Source organism: Phoenix dactylifera, unplaced genomic scaffold (assembly GCF_009389715.1).
Source record: "Phoenix dactylifera cultivar Barhee BC4 unplaced genomic scaffold, palm_55x_up_171113_PBpolish2nd_filt_p 000701F, whole genome shotgun sequence".
Classification (NCBI taxonomy): domain Eukaryota; kingdom Viridiplantae; phylum Streptophyta; class Magnoliopsida; order Arecales; family Arecaceae; genus Phoenix; species Phoenix dactylifera.
Window position 1 is genome coordinate 119843 of NW_024068083.1, and position 16621 is coordinate 136463.

At 39.1% G+C, this 16621-nt stretch overlaps 1 protein-coding gene across 2 annotated transcripts in view; it reads left to right on the forward strand.

The window, feature by feature from the left end:
• The window catches only part of LOC103719383 (tripeptidyl-peptidase 2), an 88637-nt gene that overhangs the window by 59037 nt on the left and 12979 nt on the right, over nucleotides 1-16621 (forward strand). For both annotated transcript variants that reach the window (XM_039120067.1, XM_039120068.1), the window contains exons 23-24: nucleotides 356-435; nucleotides 13689-13761. In XM_039120067.1, coding sequence (XP_038975995.1) covers nucleotides 356-435; nucleotides 13689-13761 — 153 coding nt within the window. The remainder of the gene's footprint in view (nucleotides 1-355; nucleotides 436-13688; nucleotides 13762-16621) is intronic.

The window sequence follows — 16621 nt, forward strand, 5'->3', positions numbered from 1 at the left end:
CGTCTTTGCATAGCGAGTACATGCATTTGGTGATGTCTACCCTGATTATGTGACAAATATTATTTTATTGACTGAACCAAGCAGTTTGCGATGGTATTGCTTTCTTTGCTGGGAATCGCAAGAACCAACAATGACAAATATTGTTTCATATGTTCTACTTATGCTAATCTAATTTATTACCTTAATTCTATGGAGTTTAGCTGGGTTTTGCATGAAACTATGAGTTTTTTAAAATTTACTTAGACCTATATCGAACCATAAGTACATAGAATTGTTCTACACTAGTTCTACAAGTGAATTCCTTTTATGTATAGTTGGAAGAGGAGCTAACTTATTTGTTGTTGTCTTTGTGTAGCGAGTATATGCATTTGGTGATGTGTACCCTAATTATGTGAAGATTCCCAAGGGAGAATACACTCTACATTTGCATATAAGGTATGGCTTATTTTTCATTAAAGGACCAAATGGAAAGTGCAACTTGCAATAGTAACCATAGCATTTTCAGTCAGCTTGATCAAGTGTGCTTCTTTCTAGATCTTTGTTTAAGCATATGTATGCTTTTTCTCCATTTTTTGACCAGAATAGGCATGGAAGCCACACACTTAAATTGCACATACTTAGAAAACTACATGAGCTATGAATATTTTTAACTACATTTAATCATACACCTCATTGGATTTTCTGTAGAAATGTCATAAAACTTAACTAGTTAATTGGTCTTGAGAAAAAAATGTCAAGCTCATCAAAGAGCCAATACCCCAAAATATGTTATTACCAATATTTAGAACATAGGCCTCTTGTATACTACAAAAAATTCATGCTGTTAAGGGTAAACCATGGTATGCTGAACCGGCTCGTCGGGCCGGTTCAGCACGTACCATACTGGTACTGGACCGGAACCGACCGGTTTGCGCTGCATACCGGTGCGAACCGGTCCGGTTCGCACCGGTACGCACGAGGCAGCGCGCCTGCGCGCACGGAGAAGAAGAGGAAAGAAGAGGAAGAAAGAAGAGGAAGAAGAAGAAGAGAAAGTGGAGAAGAAGAGAAGAAGAAGACTTACCGGTACCGGGCCTCATCAGGGTGATCCTCATCGGGGCGCTCGCCCTTCCTTGCTCGCGGGAGGAGGGGGAAAGAGAGGAGAAGAGAGGAGAGAGAAGAAAGGAGAAGAATTAGGAAGAAGGAAGAAGGAAGAAGGAAGGAGAGAAGGAAAAGAAAAAGTAAAGAAGAAAAGAAAAAGACGCGGCCGCGCGCGTCCCGTGCGCAGGGCCTCGCCCTTGGAAACGCGGGGAAACACAGGGGAGACGCAGGGGAGATGGGGGAAACATGCCCCGCGCGAGGGCGGGGCAGCGCGCCCGTGCACGCTGGGAACCGCATGGGCGCGTTCCTGTGCGGCGGACCGGGTCGGTACTGGTTCGGTACGGCCCTAACCGGTACCGACTCTGTCCGGGTCGCCACCGATACTGGTTCGACATACCTTGAGGTAAACGTTAATAAATTTTGTACAATTGAAGTGATAGAATAATTATCAAAGGATGTATTAGCTTGGCTGTTAAGGGAGGTATGTATCCTCCTTGGAAGCGTGGATACTTTAAATCAGATGCCATGTCCGCAAGGTTCGCCGTACCGGTACCGAACCCCGTACCGGTGCCGCACTAGTATAGGCGTACGGAGTGTCGGTACGGTACCGTACGCTCGGTACCGACCGTACCGACATTGGTGTACCGATACCGGTATCCATCGGTACGGGTACGGTACGCTTGGTACCGACTGGTACCGACCGGTACAGCGAACCTTGCATGTCCGTATTGCATCTAGATTAGATACCAATATTTCCTGGGTATTTCTTGGATATGTGTTAGATACTTGTATTAAGTATCCTATTTTTTAAAATAAAAAAAAAACACTTTGGATACTTATCGGATACACCTTAGATACTTTCCCAACACCTCCAAAAGTGAAGGGGAGGGTCACTTTTGTATTCTATGATATTAATATTAAAATATAAAGTGTGGAACTGTGGATTATGGTTAATGAAATAATGACTAAATGATGAGCTTGTAAAAATTAATGCTGCTGCAAAGAAGTATGGACTATGTGATTTTGATAGCCTACTATGCTTTATGGGTGCCTTTTTTATGCACATATATTTATTTGTACATATGTACGCATGCTTGTATGTATTTTATACATACGTACGTAGTACATACATACATGTATAAATACATATATATAGTACATTTATGTTGGTCATTATATGGATAACTGCTGTGCAATTAGTATAGAGGGCTTTCGTTGTTCATTTATAAGGCTTCACTATAGTGTGTTATGGATTACTTTATGGACCGCCAATTTCCAAAGCAATCTTGTTTAATTGCTTGTATAACCAGTGTTGGTTCTGTCACTTGAAGGTATTTTACTTGTATATTAAAACTATAGCGTTCTAATCCTTCAAAAAGTGTAGAAAGCAATTTGATGTCCTATGCTCCATTCGAGTGATTTCTAATCTTGCATGGAGGCTGGGCATGATGATAATAGCAATCAGCTTTCATTGTCCTTTTCTTTCTATAGCAGTTTTATTTCTTCCGATCGGGCATATTGGAATGTATCAGTATCGAACTGAGATTCGATATGGGTGGTGCACCAAGTCTCGGTACGCCAAACCTAACCCATACTAGGCATTACCAACAACGTACCTACATGGTACCGGTATATTGTCCGATATCGAGATTTCGAACCTTTGTTTGACTTGTTTTACTTCCCCTAAGTTATAAAATTGTATTTGGATTTAATTCTTATTTGATGAGATTTTACAACCTATTTATGATTTTATGAACGCAATTATTGCTAATCATGTTTTTGTAGCTAGCTACTAGTTGCACTAAACCTGTCAAGATTTTGTATTCTTGCAATGATTTGGCATTATCTTTTTCATCTTGGGAGTGCTTTTGCTCTTCATAAAAAATTTTGGGTGAGTTTTACCTTTCTTTGATTTATGTTGGCTTCATACGCACATTTACATTTTGATTGTCAATGAGTTTACTCATCCTCACGTCATCCGTGGCCTGTAAACTTGGTGGATTTGATGTTAAGGACCAATGACCTTTGTTTTCCATCTCCATGAATCTTATCATCATGGATGGGATATTTAGGGTGGTCATATTAGAGCTATATATCACCATTTTTGACATGATGGTTTGAAGACCATCAGAGAATTGACATTATAAAATGATCAAGCCATGTTGAATTATTTTTGGTTGGTTCCTTTTAAACAATATTATATTAAGTAATTCATTGCTTGGACCTTTTTGGACTACATTGTGGATTTATCATTTCTACCGTTTATGCTCGTGAGTATAAGTTCATTCAAAAGTGTTCTTCATGTACCTTTTGGGTAGCAATATATGGGAATTTACCTCTATGATCATGAGCCATTAGCGGTTGGCTACCATAAATCCTCTTATTTGTGAAATGACATGCCCATTCAGCTTCAATATTGTCTTTGTAGTTCTTTTTGCTGAGGGACATGTCTCCACCTATCGATTTTTCCTATCAGAGATTTGCTTATGCTTGTTCAATTTGTGGCCTATAGTTAACTCAATATACTGTAAATGCAAGTTTCTCTATTAATTCTTGTCCAATGTTGGCTGGAAAAACTGTCACCATTACTTCTCCATAATTGTCACAATTGCCACCACCGGTAGCATTTTTATTGCTAATGGCATGTCTTTGTCTGAGGTTACTACTTCCCATCATATATATGTTTGCTCAATTATTTGATGCCACTAATGATGTAGGGCATGTTACGTTGTAATGCTCGGTATCAGTGCATACTCGGTGTACCATATTGTACCGGTACCAAACTAGTAGTATGGGGGGTGTACTGAGTGTTGATACTCTGAACTGACCCCCGTATCGGGCAATACCGGCACTATAACCGGATGGTATCAGTATGAGGTCCGGTACCGAGACAACGAATTTTGATATAGAGTTTCTCAGCTTCAATCAACCATGCTAAAGGTAACAAGGTTTTGGGCTTTGCTGCCCTAGATACTCTTTGTTTTGAAGAGAGAACTGATCTCAAGTTGTTATTTGAATTGGCTCAAGAATAGTACCAAACTTAACCATGTTTACTGAACTGGTAACAGGACATGACAAATTTAACCTTGATTTTCTTCTTCCTTTCCCCTTCCAAAACCTTGGTTTCTTCGCCCTCCCACAGCCACGAATAGGCAGACTGCAGAGTGTAGTGACATCCCTTAACCCTATGTATTTCTTTGCATCACTGGCTGATGTCATTCCTAGCTCTCACTCTTTCTCTCTCATTCATGAACCCTTTTCCTTCTCTCACTTTTTTCTCTTTTTCTATCTGAATCCTAACCTTGTATGCTGCTTGATCCAAACATTGCTTGGTAGCCCCTTCTTGTCTTCAATTGAAACCTAGCAAAAACTTAAAATAAAAGAACTTATGTTGGCTTGATTTTTAGTGAACTGAACTTGTGCTAGGCCTTCATGTTCACGACAAACATGAACTAAATTGTAATAATGCAGGCATTTGAGCAAAGCTTGAGTTTACCCAAGTTTACGTAGGCTTATCTCATTATTACCCCCCATTCATCAACTTAAAGTAAGGCACACATTCCCATCGAGCCTTGAAACCTAGCCATTTATTTATGGCAGGGAACTTAATAACATATGCATTGGATCAGTCTAGCCAGCTTTGTTTTTGGATTCAAACCTTTGCCTTACACCAAGAGATCTAAGATTCAGTTTTTTCTTCTATTAACTTAACATCCAAGAATCTAGCGATTCCCGACGCTCCATTAGCCCTGAAAGTAGACTTCTAAACATCTATATTAGGTGGCTGCTGATAACTGGACTCTATAACTACTTGACCATTTTGGAATGGCTCAATATGTTAGGAAGGTCTTTGATGGAGAGGAAAATAGTATTCTACACAAGGTCGGCCGAACCGGTACCGAGACCCTTACCGGTCGGTGGACGATCGGTACGATACCGATTTGGTATCATATTGACACACGGTATGCTTGGGCGTGTTGGTAACCAGTACCGTACCTACACATGATACACTTGGGCGTGCCGATTCCGTATCGGCACATCCATTTTTTTGGAGTTTTTAAGTTGATTTAATTGGTAATTAATCTTTTTGAACTTTTTTAATGATTTTAAGTCTAATTTGATTTTTTTTTGATTTTTTGATTTTTTTTGATGCTTTTTGATGTTTCTATGATTCCGGTTTAACCCAAATGATACATCTTATTGTTTTAAAATTATACAAAATATAAAATGATTAGTGAGATGCTACGTGCTACAAGAAGCAACATGAAATATTCTCAAATCAAGTAGTGAGGTGAAAAGTATAAAATAATATAACCAATTATATATATTTAAAGTTCAACATACATATTGATATCTAAAATTTCGTGAGTGATGATACCTCTCGTAGATATCCAGATTATTAGCATAGTCAGGAGGCATATCAATCCACTCTTCTAACCAAGCAGTGTTGTAGCTTGTATATTCATCTCATAAGAAATGCGCTCCGGGTTATAAACACTTTTGGATTTCTTGTTGAAGCTCTAACTTTTGAGAGATGTAAAGGGGCCCATCAGAATAAGCCGACAACAAAATCTGATCCATAAGATGCTCTGAGCTGCGTAGGATAGTAACCTTCGAAAGATGCCTCAGACGCACCATATCCATATTTTATCCGTATGGGTTATAGGCTGCCTGTGGCTGCATCTATGAATCCTACTCCACGTGCGAGGTCATCTGCAACTGCATCGTATCCTCTTGAGTGACTTCGAGGAGCCCGTCTCCTATATGCAATTGTATTCTCGTGAGCTTCACTATATCATGTACCATGGTTCCTATCATGTGTAGCATGCATAAACTGAACTCACTGGTGAATCGAAGACCATCCTGCGACTGCTCATAAACGATGGTCTCATATTCTCCACTTTCTTCCTGGCCAACAAATCTAACCACTAGAATTATTGCCATTGGTCTCTGAATTTGAGTGAATTGGCTCTACACTCCACTGGGCTGCAGGTGCCTTTTGTTTTTTTTTTGTGCTGGGCAGCTGTCTTCTTATCCTTCGTGCCACTCGCTGTTTGCTTACCCTTCGTGCCCCTTTGCCTAGCTATATTAGAAGGATGCATGTCACCCTCCTGACTGTGTCGACTGGATAGTGTAATGGCTTCATCTAAGCATCTCTCGATCATATCTCTAAGAGGATGTCTCAGACAAGAAGTCATGTGGTGACCGGCTTTCCTATAGCTGTGGGTGATCAGCTAGAAGGATATGTGGAATATTGCTCTGCCCATTGCTCTGCATCGATCCTAGCCTTGCTGGTTATGAAACTGGCCGGCTGTTGAGGCAATCCTCGCTCATCAAGCTCTGGCTTCTATTGTTAGCCCATAAGCTATCCGATTATAAGATCATCCTTATCATCAACGAAGCACCATGGATCGAATTTATGTACTTTAGCTCTACTCCTGAATGCACTTCAGCCTCAACCTCAGATTTTAGTAAACATATTCACGGTCGTTAAAGCGCTTCTATATCAAACAATTTCTCTGCTTGTTGTGGATGAGGGCAAAGGTGGACTAGTTGCGCTTACAGCCACTCGAGAAGATCGTCTGGAAGAGGATTTAGATAGCTATTCACTTAAGATTTTTTGCGGACAAACCAAAATGAATCCATCATTCAGCCGCAAAAATATTGAAGAAAATTACATATAAGATAATATCATATTAGTAACCATCTAACAATAGATAAATGTTCTCCTGATGTGTAATATACCTGGATTCATACTTTTCTTACTTACGACAACAATGGAGACTTCAAAGTTGTTGGTGCCCTCTTTAAATATTTTGGCCTATGAAAAAGTACCGTGTTGTAATATGTTAATAATTAAAGATATCAATTAACTTACACATGTCACTTAAGTTAACTTACCTTTTCTAGACATAGGACGGCGACTTCTAGATCTGGCGCGATCTTGTAAATCACATTACGCAGAGCAACCAAAAATTCGTCATCCATATTGATTCCAGCTGTGGTGTACTAAAACCGAGGGTTCAGGTAGTATGCTACAGATGAAGTTCGTTATTATCTTGGCAAAATTGTACAAGTACAGGTGTAGTCTAATTTTCAATGTTCCTACTTACCTGTTAGATGCAAGTTTCTATCCATTTAGTAGTCCCACCACCGCTCAATGATGTCGATGTACTCCTTGGCGTACGTCAGTTCTACCTTCTTGATTTGAATTTTTGCCCTCTCCATCATATGATACAAGAAGCCCATCTCGGGGTACCTTTCGTTGTTCACGGCCCGAAGCACTTCATATACTGATCTGATAGCCTTGACTATCGTAGTGGCCCGCTGCCAGAATGTATGCTTCGTCACCAAGTCCTCAACAATGCTCCCTTCAGTGCCGGCCCTCGCATATCTTTTCTGCCACTCGGGACTTGAGAAATATTTGACGTAGGGCTACTTTCTTCTCAAGAATGCTATCAAGTGCAACGTAGTTGGTAGCAAACTGTGTAACTCTTGGTCTCAAGATCTCTCTCCTTCCATACCTCTTCATCAGTGAAAGGACTTATGAATGGTTATAAATATATCTGCTGATGGTTTAGGCTGTCTTCACTGTCTGCTGCACCCTATGAATCTTCGCAATGTCCATCAACATGAGATCTATACAATGTGCAATACATGGGGTCTAGAAAATATGTGGTCACCGCTCCATCAAGATTTTTTCGGCGATCTTATATTGTGGCCCATTTTCAGTGATGACATGTACGACATTTTTTGATGGTGATCGTGCAGAGGGCTAAGCATGAATTTCAGAAAATTTTATGCAGAAAGAACGGGTTAAACATTTTAACCCAAAACATGCTTGATATTTTAGATATTTTGACTTTGGTACCAGTCGAAAACAGTCTTCAATTGCACATCACATGTGGCGCGGGTTCAGTCTCAATACATAGGGTGACACCTGCGCGTGCCTATCAAAGCACTCATCACATGAGCCCCCGGGTGGAGAGCCACGCTTCGTCACACGATCACGCGTGAGAATTTTCGGAAATCGGATAGTCTCCACTAATCCTTTGCTTTGACACCAAATATCACAAAGCCCTCAGATCTCGAGGATTGTGTGATTCAAATAAATATGCATAAATCACAACTTCTTGTGATTTGAAGATTGAGATCATATCTCAACCGTAAAAGAGATCAGATCTCTTACCTTTAGAAGGGGGTTCCTTCAAGAATGCTTCGCAGCCGCACAAGCATCCGGCCTCGATGACTCGTCCACGCGAGGCTCCGGAATGATCAGCTTTCCGGGGAGTGCTAGCTCGCAGGGAAGCAGAAGGATGGCTGAAAGGGAGAAGAAGGAAGAAGATGGACCTTCATAGCTCAAGAACTCCTTCTTGGGCTTTTACCTTCAGAGCTTCTCTCTCTAGAATTCAGATTGGATTTCTTATCCTTCATAAGCAAGAGGGGTGGCCTATTTATAGGCCAAGGAGAGAGAAAAGGTGTCCCATGAGGTGTCCTGCCAGGACACATGTCACACATGCAAGGGGTGAGGTGTCCTGCAATGAAAAAATGGCTTGCATGCAAACGGGGTGAGGTGGCCTGGAGGGCGATGTCATGGATGACCTCATGAGGCAGATGAGGTCATGGATGACATCAGAAAGAGTGTGAGGTGTCCAGGCCCGCCACATGTCACATATGCAAGCAAGAATATGCTTAAGAGCAGGCAGTCGGGATGTGGGTCCCATATACAGTATGTGGGTCCTATAAATGCAGGACGTGGGACCCACATACAGTATGAGGGTCCCACCTAAGTAGGACGTGGGTCCCATCTAAGCAGGACGTGGGTCCCACAAAGGGAAGGGAGTCTTAGTCATACTAGGATCATAATTGATTTCAATCCAATTTGACTCAAGCCAAATCTGATTTGGTTGGGGCAAATTAGACATTTTCACTAAACCAATTTTGGTGTCTATTACGGTTTTACCAATTTCAAATCATATTTGAATTTGGTCAAGCCCAATCTTTATTACTCAATCAAATTGAGTCTAAATAGTGATCCAATCACCAATTAACTTCTCCAAGCAACAATTGCTTAGGGCAATCAGTCAATCACATTGACTATTTTACCTCTAGAAGATTTTCAATCGTCAATCAGCTATTTGATCAATCCAGAAACTTCTAAGCGTGTGACCTCACAGGTTCGAACCTAAGCCGGTAGTACAAGAACACTTCCTGCACTAATCGAAGTAACCATCTAGCAATGGGATCCGACGACCGGATAGGCCGAATAGATGCAAAGCAACATTCTAGAACCTTTTGGACAATGGTTACCATATAATTCATCCTCTTGACCACAAATGCCCAAGACGGGTTAAGAGTCTGTCAACTCTAAAACTATCCATCTAGAAATGTGTTTCAATTCAATAAGTCAAGTGATAGTGATTTGACTTTTTCTGGCCAGGGTACTACTTAATTGAAAACACAAGGCATTCACCCTTATTTCTAAGAGAGGTCAATCCCATCTTGATCTGTAACTGACTACCACAAGTACTTGACTGGATCCAGAAACCTTCCGTCGCTGGATTAGAAATCCAGGTAGTCCAGCACCAAAGTACAGTGAGTTGCTTGCAAGCCACCGGTTGCAATCTCAGGTCTAAAGGATACATATACCCATATCCACTCGGAACAACTCTTGATAAGAGAGAGTCCGTCAATTGGTCACGTTCAGTGAACGTACACTACCATTCACCTGTATACCATACTAGTATCTCTATACTCTTTAGTTTGGAAGACAACCAACAAATATTATACACAATGACCTACGCCCGATAATACTATCATCCTGTTAATAGTATATCATACGGTCATGAACATTTAAGGATCTGTGTGACAAAATCATATTTCATTACACAAAGCAGTCCTAAGGACTTCATCACATCAGGAGTTCATGAAGATGTACTGGTGATGAATAAATACCAAATAACATTTATTAATTTTATTGATTCATTTACAATTACAATCATCGAATGATTGGTCTTAGGACACGATTCCCAACATTTTTCTTTCCTACTTGATCAATCACCTTCATCAATTTAAGGATGTACGTGGCATCGTGCATCTGATCGAAAGCATAGTTGACTTGTGGAAGAAAGTCTTCATATGTCAAAAAGTTGATAATGCTCCGCTTGGTAAGACCGGTTCAACCATCACACATCACCGTCAGTCCATATGTGGTCCACTTGCTCTTGTATGAGGCAATCCGTTTCTCTAGTTTCTTATTATTGTCAAGAAGCTTAACGTAGATGTTCTTTAGGTCTGAAGGATGTACATCGGGACTGGTAGCCTGTACGAAAAAAATGGCAAACCTATAGTACGTATTGTCTACCACATTCGTTGGAATGTGACTGACGTGGAATTAGGATCCAATAGCTCCTCACATATCCTTCTTCTTATCCTTCTTTAGCATTGTCTCAACCCTCTGCTGCTTCGAATCTCTGCTGAAAAAGACATGGATCTAAATCATGGATTGCTGCTCCTGGTGGAATCTCTCTAGATGATTTCTTTTTGCCATCAAAAGCTCCTAGCATAGACGCAATACGACCGCCGCCTCTGCTGATGGCTTTCTTGATTGAGGAGGTCTTTTTGAACTCTGGATCTGCCTTGCTGCTCGTAGAACCGGAGCTCGACTCGTAGTATGAGGGCCCAAATCGAGCCCTATGTCTGGCCACTTTATCTTGCTGCCACTGATCATATAGGTTAATCTGCATGGCAGCCTGGATCTGTGCCTCATCATCTAGAGCGGACGCCTCCTCTAATTCCCTGGAGTGATAGGAAGGTAGCTCTGACGCTCGGTGGTCCACCTCCGTCTTCCTGGAAACCCTCTCCTTCGCTGCTCTGAACTCAACGAAGTGCTTTTTCATCAGTTGCCGGACCTCTTGTGGGCATGTGGCACAGATATGTTAGGGTAACTACCAGCTAAGTGCTGCTTCAACCTGGTTACCCTTCCTTTCTTGAACTTTGTATTGCACCAGTTGTACTTCCAATGATGCCGACCCGAGAGCATTGGCCCATAATCCCAATTAATGTGACGCTTTGGCTCCTTTTTTCTTGATGGTTCTATTCTGGGTTTATCAAGTACGTCAGTTTATTAATTATTTAAAAATAACAAAATTTTGTTAGGATGAAGATAATTTTTTTTACCTCAGAAAATATATCTGATTTATCTAATACATAATATGAATATTTCATATCTTTTATTTATAGATTTTTAATAATTTTTAAATTTACAAATATGTTTAAATATCATAAATTCAGAAATATATGTTTTCTATTTTAAAAATTACTTCTGAATTATGTAATACATACTACTAATTTAGATTAACTTTTATCAGTACTAAGCACTATACTAGTAGCTTGCTTGTATGGTATGCCACCATATTGACATATGGTATGCTGTTAGAGGTGAGACTCTATGTGTCAGTGCAAGTGCCGAACCGAGCCTTTGTGCTATACTATAGTAAGGTATGCCTGGTGCCTAGGTATTATAAACCTTATATGCACATGTTGCCGGAATTGCATGGGCACATTTGTGCAAGTGAAAGTTGGATTTGCACCAAATGTCAAACTCGAAAAGAGAGAGGAGAGACAGGAAAGTAATTGACTTAGTTGTGTCTGTATAAATATGATAATCTTGCAGAATATAGAATATGATATGATACTATTCCTTCAGATGCACCTGTTACAAAAAGAAATGGATCAAAGGATTATTTAATGCTACATGCTAACTTTTTGGTGTTCAGGGGCTCTTGATATAAAAAATTTCAATAATCCAACTTGTTTGGAATTTAAGTTGAAAGGCTTAGTGCCATCAACTTGATGATGCTGACATAAATTTTTGAATGTAGTTACATCCTACAAATATAAATCATTATATGTTGTTATTCATTTCCATATTGAATTACAGCTAAGTGTATTATGTTAAGAATTGTTGAAAAAGGCTGGAAGCATGCTGTCTTTTAAATGCTTTAAAAGCTAAAACTTTACTGTTATATGCCTTAGCCATAGTATCACGATTAAAATACGTCTCTCCCATTCAAACTCCAAAATTAGTTCAAGGATATCTGATTTCTATACCTTTGTCCTTGGTCAATCTCCAAGTCCAATAGAAGCATATTTCTAGTGTCTTTTTGATTTCTGCACTTGTTAATAATTTGGTAATACTGCATGTCACACACCATGAAGTTTGCTGTAACCTTTGAAGTTTGAACCAACAACATTTGCATGAACTTGAAAGACAAAAGTGTAGTTTTGCAAGGAAATGGATACGAGAATTGGATTTGGACATGTATCCAAGTGTCTGACTTAATAAGAGAGAAAAAGATAGATACAAGGATATGTGAGATGTTTAACTAAATTGTATATCTATACCTTTAAATACTATCTGTTTAAACTTTAAATTTAAAGGTTGCAAAGCTTTTGTTTGTTAAGATTTTTCAATATACATTTTCTATTCAAACCTCCCAATTAAATTAAGGATATTAGTTTAATAATAGTTTGCAAAGTTACTTCAACACCTGCATTTTTAACAAATCTCGAAAAAGAACACCTACTCACTCCTAATATCGAACTAGAGAATCAAACTTATTATTGGAAGAGTTCAACTCTTTTCCAATTTTCAAGTGGTTATCAAAGAATTTCAAAAGTATGCAAATATTTGATACGTATCCGATACAGATTTTTGGAGCTGGATGTGAATATCCAAGTAACATTGCAAAAGTTTGCGGTAGCTTATTCTTTCTTTAAATATGAAAAAATACTTTATGCAACATTTGCTATATCTCTAGTGCAAAACCATAGAAATCTATACATTTCTCCAATCAAAGTTGAGGTTTACAGTATAACAAGCAGCAACTGAGTTATTTAACAAGGTTCGTAATCTCAATAATGGGCACTGTACTGGTATCTTATTAGTTTGGTATGGTACGGTATGATATGTACCCTGTATTGAAATAGCTATCTAACTATTTTTTTTAATTTTTATCTCGATATGCCTCGGTATACCTCAAATACGTCTCGGTACACACCTCGGTACGGAGCGGTACGCCTCGATGCGGGCGGTATGGGACCTGTATTGACCCAAACTTGAGTTTCTTACTGGTCCCCTTCTGGTATGGTACAATATGCCACATATCGGATAGTACGGGGCGGCATTGTACTCTAAAGAAATAACAAAGTGGAGAAAGGTGCAAATAATAATGATCAATGATTCAGATTGCTATTGTACCATGCAAATTATATGTTAATAGCTGAAATGACAGAGGAAAATAATGAAGAAGAAGAGCATTTACTTTTAAGAATGGAATGGTTCAAGAAGTCAAGAAAAAAAGAAAAGAAAAATGGAGAGGTATGGGTGCAGAAGATCATTGTCAGACTACTTTCTTTGAATCTATATGGTATCACATATCCATCTTTATTAGTTGAATAGAGGTTCATGGCATATGAATCCCTTAGACGACTTGCATGAAAACAAACTAAAAAGAGAAGCTATTGAGGAAATATACTTGGGGTAGAACATCAACTATATGTTTTTAAGCATTCTTGGGCTAAATATATTAATCTTATTATATGTGCAGGCATGAAAATGTGCAATTTTTGGAGAAAATGAAGCAGCTAGTTTTGTTTATTGAAAAGAAACTGGAGAAAAAGGTAATTGCATTATCAAAGTCCAGAATGATAATTTTTTTAAAGGAATCAAATATGTTTATATAATACTTGATCATGTTTAGAGGTTTTGCAGACTGACGTATAAGTTGTTTGGACTAATAAGATAAATCTTGTACATATTTAGTTCTTGATCAATACTTGATAAGGTTTTTCAATGGCTATTACTGGTTGTTTAAAGATTTTACTATATTTTGGCTTACATTGTAGGTTTTATTGTGTTAGACCGAGCATGTAATTATTGAGTTATGATAGAATTTTTTCTTTGATGGGTTTAAGTTAAATATGCAAATCTGTTAATCAAGGTTCGCCATTTCGGTACCAGACCCCGTACCGGTGCTACACTAGCACAGTGTTAGTATGGTACGGTACAGAATTTTTTTTGACGTACTAAATGTCGGTACGCCACCCATATAGTATACGGTACCAAACCGGTATGGTATGGTTCGTTCCGTACCGCCTGTTTCGGGCGAGTGCGGCATACCATGCTCTTAATACTGTTCTACTTGATGCTTTCAATATCGTTTATTATCATTGTAGTTGATATGTGGATATTGACTGGCTGCATCACACTTTTCCTTTTCAATTAGCCTCTTGTTCGTTAATGAATTGATTTCTTCTCTGAAGCCCCTTTACTCACTTTTCAGCAATCATGTCCCTCTTAGTCTTCTGTATTTTGATCTTCCTGACTGTGCATTCCCTTCTGTCTACCCACTTTCTAATTCCCCATACCACACATAAATCCTTATCCTCTTAAGCATTGCATTTTTTGCTTTACTCAATTGCTTTCAAGATGGTGAAATTAATGGAAGATCTTCCTGTATCCTTGATGGCATCCAAGAGCCTTTTTGGTTAACATGAGCAAGTCGAAGATCAGAAAATTGAATGTGGCATGCATAAAATTTCTTTATGTCATATTTATGACCTGATGAGCCAAATATAGAGTGGTGTTTTCATCATGGCGACCTTCTAAAACAAGCATATGATAAATTAGCCACCTTAACAAGAAATTTCGTCTCTCCCAAAAGATGTTGCTAGTTCGACAAATTATAGAACTTCTCATAAGAAGACATTTCAATTAACCTTGTACCATTTCTTTTGTTTTTGCATGAAGAATTAACCTGATTCTAGAAATTGCAAAGAAAACAATGGATGCCTTCTTTGTGAAATTAATCTTAAAGCAACCTCATGTGGTGACAGCTACAGTGGCTTCTGGATGACCAAATAATTGGTGGCAATTGAGTGCGAGAATTGGGAACTATTGTCAATATGGTTAGACAAGTTACACATTTATCATCTGGATAGTGTCCAAAATGTCTGTAACCAATGAAAATTTAACATATCCTAATCATGTGAATTCTATTTCTAAATCCTTCCGAATTAAGTCATCTCTAATAGTAAATCTATTTGTGAAGATCCAGGTGGAATGCATCATTTAAATTCAAATTCCACCTGTATCATTGCTTCCATTAGCAAACTCCAATCTTCCTCATCTTCTTTCGAAACAGATATAAAAATCTTTCTTCATAGTTGAACACCTCAAATTCTCACCCATCTGATAACTACTGCAGCTAGGCCCTGGATCTTTTCAGAATCTCATAACCAAACTGAGAATATTTACTCAGGTTTGAACCCCTATTCTCAAATAAATGTTGCCATTATCCAAAACTGCTTCCTCACCCTCCTTCACAGAAACCCAGCTAAATTTTCCCTTCTGGATTCTAACCCAAATTAATTCACATTTCACAGCTGACGCAAATGAGTCCAGCTTCTTTTTCTGTAAGTAAGATCCCAGCTAGAAACCTTTTTTTTTTCTTTTTATGAAACCTCTGACTGATACTGTATCTGCCATGTATGAGTCCCACTGACCCCTTCTCAGATCTTCTACCCCAACAACATGCAGTCTTACTGAACCTCATTCCCTCACTTCCAGAAGTTTTCTTGTTTCTTTGTAAACATGTTGATAAAACATATGCTACTTCACCAACAGAGTATTTTTTCTATTGACCTCACTCGAAAATCCCTCAACATCAATCTATAAGAGCCATGCTGATCATATAAAAAGAGGAGGATATGCAAACTGATTCAGTTGAATTAACTCTTAAAATTCAATTTACATAAGACCCATCATTATATGCTCCTTATTGTACATGTTTCTTCTAAAATTGGGGCAAATAACTTCTTTCAGATCACTCCAATAACAGAAATTCCATGCTCCAAAGACATCAAAACAAGAAAACTTGCTATGATCCCTATTTGAAATGTGTACCAATAACCAAATATGGATCCATAGTTTGGTCTTTTACTACTGCAACCCCAATCTTGGAAACCTTCATCGTGGTTGTGGAGAGAATATTTGTTGAGTGCAAGGTCTGCCGTACCGGCCGGTACGTACCGGTACCGTCCTGAATCGGTACCGGATCAGCGTGGCATCCAGTACGAGGAGCTTATCGTTGGAGAACCGGTACGAGGCCGGTATGCGGAATCCCAAAACTCGGCTATTCAACGGGATCGGTACGGGACCGGTACGGACCAGTACTGTATCGGTCCGGGCCGCCACCGATACGTCGACCGGTATAGGTACGTCGACCGGTATCGGTACGGCGGACCTTGGTTGAGTATTTTTTTAAAAAAAATTCTGATCCTCTGATGTTGTTAAGTATGATTCCACAGGTACTAGTTTATAGCCTCTAGCATCTATGAGGAAGCATATGGAAATATAATCTTGAATTTGGAGATAGTCCTAGTGGCCAGCCAGTGTCCTAAAGAGAACAAACACTATCTTGTTCTATGAAAAATCAATAAAGGGATGCCAGAACTCTTTTAGCTTTTATTTGGCATAGTT